Below are 5,056 nucleotides of genomic sequence, written 5' to 3'. Positions count from 1 at the left end.
CAAAAATAAGAGCAAGTGCAATATCAGTACACAACCACAATGTACTGGTAGGATCACATGGCTATCCCACTAGTCCAACATAAACAAGTCAAGACAACAATATAATCACATAAATATATATCAACATATACAATATTATCAACGTTTACGAACAATGATCAGTTTCACATTTCATATTACATCATTGGTCCTCTCATGGAACCCAAACCCAAACAGTTATCATACCAAAACGTGGTACCCAATCCCAATGTTATGCCGAAACGTGGCACCTGATCCAAGTTAGATATGCTGGAACGTGGCAACCGATCCCATTCACACACCACAATCACAAACTCAAGTATATCCTCAAGATCATACATTTAAGTAATGATTTCATGGCAATGGTAATTCATCTATTTCATTTACAACAAGTGTGATCAACATTGAAACATTCATACATATACAAGTATCATAATGAAGCAAGAACAAGCATACATCACACAATAATAGAATCACAACCATCTCCTACCTCGAAACAAGCTTGAAACCCTAAGAAACTTGATCCTTCTCTTTCCGGATTCGTTCTTCTTGTTCTTGGTCTATAAATAATCAATATAATACGGGAATCAACAAACAATCACTAATTACCCGAATTACTAACAATTCTATGAACCCTAGATCAAACCCATGATCCCAATTATCCAAATTTGGATTGTTTCCACCATAGAATCTATAACAAAACCCTCCCCCATCAATATTCACCCATTCTATTACATTCTACGGATCGAAAAACAGTTTCGGGGAGTGAAAAACTTATCTTTAACCTCAAGAATGGTGAAAAATGAGTAGGAGTCTCCTGGGGTTCGTTCCTTATCTCTAAAAATAAAAAAGTGCATAATGAGGTCGTTTAGGGATTTATTAACGACCTTAATTCACGTCGAGCCTGCCACAACGGCCCTTACCCCGCTGTAGCGGCCCCACCAAAGCGAAAAAAATCCCCGCCAAGGCGGGTTACGCGAGATAGTAAGCTAATTAAAGAATTCCAAAATCCCCATTTCACAACACACCTCTAACCAACGACGCTCAGAAAATACCCTATACACTAAGATCGATTTCGGGAGTTCTACTCGCCCGAATTCAATTTTGTAAAGTCGTATAGATTTCTTAACGAGTTATCTATCCTCTCATGCAATCAAAATCATAATTGACTCATCTGATTGTTACCATATTTCCCTACACCTTTATGACTCCGATTTCGTCTAAATCTGGACAAGATTGGGAAATTTCATGATACTACGAAAAAGTTTTCCGACCCAAATTTTTTTCCTGTTGGCTTTTCCATAATGACAGAACCCGGTCGTTAGAGCGACACTTCTTAAGTTTTCACCATAGATACAAACATCGGAGTGACAATCGTTCAATTTAATCTGGCATCCCAATTGCCTATCAAATTACTTGGCAGCCAAAACTTTTCAACGTGGAAGGCGCAATTCTTGATGCTTATGCATCGTCATGATCTATATGGCCATCTCGATGGGTCTTCTCCCTCCCCTTCTCTCACGATCACAATTGGCACAGTCCCTAGTGTTAATCTTGCGTTTTCTCATTTGTTTTGCCAAGACCAACTTATTCAAAATTCCCTTATGGCATCTGTTGATCCAACAATTGCCACCACTGTTGCAATTGCTAATACAACAAAAACTGCTTGGGATGCATTACACATAGCCTATGCGAATAAGTCCCAAACTCGTATTTTTAATTTACGTGATCGCCTTACACGCCTGACAAAAGATTCTCAACCAATCATCGAATATTTGCAACATATTCGCTCTATTTCTGACGAACTCTCTATAGCTGGTGCCCCAATTACCAACTCAGAACTTATTGTTAAGATCTTGAGTGTTTTGGGTCCAGAGTTTCGTGAGATCTCTACTGCGATCCGTGCTCGTGACTCCACTATTTCTTATGAAGAACTGTATGAAAAACTATTAGATCATGAGCTTTTCCTTCTCCATGAAGAGTCCAAGCAAGCTCCCAACCAGATTACTGTTGTAGCTGCTACATCTAACAGGTCTGTTCATTCCAATTCTCGGAACACTCGTCAGCCCAACAATGGCGCTCCAACAATTGCTCTACTACACCCAATCAGTGTCGATCTTCCACTACCACCGACTCTTATGATGGTATTCGCTACCAATTGTGCAATAAACCATGTCATGTTGCAAGTATGTGTAGATCGAAATCTCACAATCATTTTGAGGCAAAGATCAACTATGTTTCAGGATTGCAGGCACCAACAGATTCTTGGATTGTCGACTCTGGAGCATCTCATCATATCACTGCTGAACCTCACAACTTGCAGGCATACAATGGCATGGAGCATGTCTCCATGGGTGATGGTAACAAAATCCCCATAACTCACACTGGTTCTACTCAATTACATGCATTAAATAATGCTTTTAAGATTTCTAATACTCTATGTGCACCTACCATTAAGCATAACTTACTTTCAATTTCTAAATTTTGTCAAGATAATCTAACTTCTGTTGAATTTTTTCCTTTTCATTTTTGTGTAAAGGACTTGAACACAGGGACTCCTTTGGTCCACGATCAGAGTAGAGACGGTCTTTATGAGTGGCCAACTTCACCGTCGGTGCCTTCCCCACAAGCACATGCTACCTCCTCCAATTCGTCATCTATTATCACTTAGCATCGTAGATTGGGTCATCCACATGCCAGAGTTTTCAATTTTGTTTTAAATAAATTCTCGCTGCCTTGTACACGAGAAAAAATTTCAGTTTGTAATTCTTGTTCATCAAATAAAGCTCATCGGCATCCCTTTCAACAACTTACATTGTCAAGTACAAAACAATTTCAAACCATTTTTAGTGATTAGCGAGGCCCTTCTCCAGTGTTATCAATTGATAAAAAACAGTACTACTGCATTTTTGTTGACCAATTTACCAAATACATATGGCTTTTATACCTTGAAACATAAAAGTGGGGTAAACGAACCTTTCAAAAACTTTCTAGTTTTAATGGAACATCATTTCTATACAAAAATTCTTTCCTTATATACTGATGGTGGTGGAGAATATAAAAGTCTTGATCCATACCTAAACTCTCAAGGTATTGTACATCTTTTAGCTCTTCCATACACCTCTCAATGAGTTGCTCTTGCCGAAAGACGACATAGACATATTATTGAAACGACAAGAGCATTACTCCATGAAGCCTCACTTCCCCCAACCATTTGGTCCTTTGCTTGTCAATATGCAATTTACCTGATCAATCGCTTACCTACCTCCCTTTTGCAAAACCAATCACCTTTTCAAATGTTATTTGGTACAAATCCAGATTATGCTCACTTTAAAGTTTTTGGTTGCTTGTGTTATCCATTGCTCAAACCATACTCGAAGAATAAATTAGAGCCACGATCGACGCCTTGTGTTTATTTGGCATTTTTAGCAACTTATCATTGTTATAAATGTTTTGATCCAAAATCTTCAAAAATATACTTGTCTCGTGATGTCAAATTTTTTTAAAGTATTTTTCCTTTCCAGAATATGTTTTCAAAGCTTTCCTCATGTTTCACACCACTTGCCTGGGAAGACTTGGTTGCAACAAACTAGGACATCTCATTTATGATTTCTCCTGTGCCTTGTACAAATTTACCGCCTCCTATTATTTTGACCAATACTGATACCATTCGGCGCACACATGATACTGTCTCCTTCGGCTGCGCTCCAACAGAGTCTGCGATACCAGGTACTTTTCCTACTTTTTCTCCTCCACTTCCTTCTCTTCCTAATGCCCAATATTCTCCTCTGCCGTCCTCCATCCTTGTCAAGAGAACTTCCATTGAACCCCGCCCCTCAACTTCCTTACTTCCAATACCCTTTCCATCACCTCAACTACCATCAACATCCCATCCACCATCGCCAAAACCTCCTATTCGGTTCGTGTACTCTCGTCGCTCCACTCCAGTGGAAACAACGAACTCTTCTCCCCCAACATTGTCCGAACCACACCCTTCCCCTTTGCCTCCAAATCGAGTCGTTACCCGCTCACAACACAATGTCCATAAACCAAAACCAAATTTTGATTACATGGCTCACCTCCCACCTATATTCATTCCCAGCACCTTCAACCCAACAACCAAACACATAGAGTGGCAAAATGCTATGCAGGCTGAATTTGATGCACTGCGTAAAAACCACACGTGGGAATTAGTACCTCTTGATCCATCTAAAAATGTCATTGCTTGTAAATGGTTGTACAGAATAAAGCGAAAGGTTGATGGTTCTATTGATCGTTATAAAGCCATTGGTCGCAAAGGGATTTACCCAACGTCCCGGTGTTGATTTTCATGACACGTTTAGCCCAGTAGTCAAACCAACTACTATTTGTGTGGTCCTCTCCATTGCAATCAAATTTGATTGGCCTCTGCGTCAACTTGATTTTAATAATGCATTTCTTCAAGGACGTTTGGATGAAGAGGTTTATATGGAACAACCTCTGGGATTTGAAGACAAGACTTGTCCAACCCATATTTTTCGTCTTCATAAAGCTATTTATGGACTCAAACAAGCTTCTCGAACATGGTACAATGAACTCAAGAATCATTTGCTCCTGTTAGGCTTCATAAAATCTGAGTCTGACAGCTCCCTCTTTGTTCGTCATCATTCTCATGCCACAGTGTACCTACTGGTATATGTGGATGACATTATTGTTATTGGCAGCAATTCTTCAGTTGTTAATCAAGTTATTTCTTCCCTTGCAGCTAGATTTTCTGTTAAAGATCTTGAAGCTCTCACCTACTTTTTAGGTATTGAAGTCATTAGAAGTGTAGATGGTATTATTATGACTCAGAGTACCTATACAAGTGCTATATTGCGTGAGGAGAATACGACTGATTGAAAACCTGCTAAAACTCCAATGAGTACTACTGAAGTACTCAAGGTCAATGATGGTGGATTATTAGCTGATGCAACCATATACAAGAGGGTGATAGGGAAGCTCCAATATTTGTCTTTCACTCGTCTAGACATTTGTTTTGCAGTAAACGAATTGTCAC

General features: G+C 39.3%; 1 protein-coding gene across 1 annotated transcript; it reads left to right on the top strand.

The window, feature by feature from the left end:
• Positions 1 to 1,622: 1,622 nt before the first annotated feature.
• LOC125855973 (uncharacterized) lies at positions 1,623 to 2,689 on the top strand. The gene is made up of 3 exons (XM_049535602.1): positions 1,623 to 2,162; positions 2,270 to 2,378; positions 2,571 to 2,689. The coding sequence occupies exons 1-3, from the start codon at positions 1,623 to 1,625 to the stop codon at positions 2,687 to 2,689; spliced, it is 768 nt and encodes a 255-aa protein (XP_049391559.1).
• Positions 2,690 to 5,056: the final 2,367 nt, after the last annotated feature.

The sequence above is a fragment of the Solanum stenotomum genome, chromosome 2 (assembly GCF_019186545.1).
Source record: "Solanum stenotomum isolate F172 chromosome 2, ASM1918654v1, whole genome shotgun sequence".
NCBI classification, from domain to species: Eukaryota; Viridiplantae; Streptophyta; class Magnoliopsida; order Solanales; family Solanaceae; genus Solanum; species Solanum stenotomum.
The sequence above is the reverse complement of the archived record's forward strand: the minus strand, read 5'-3'. Positions and strand labels throughout refer to the sequence as shown.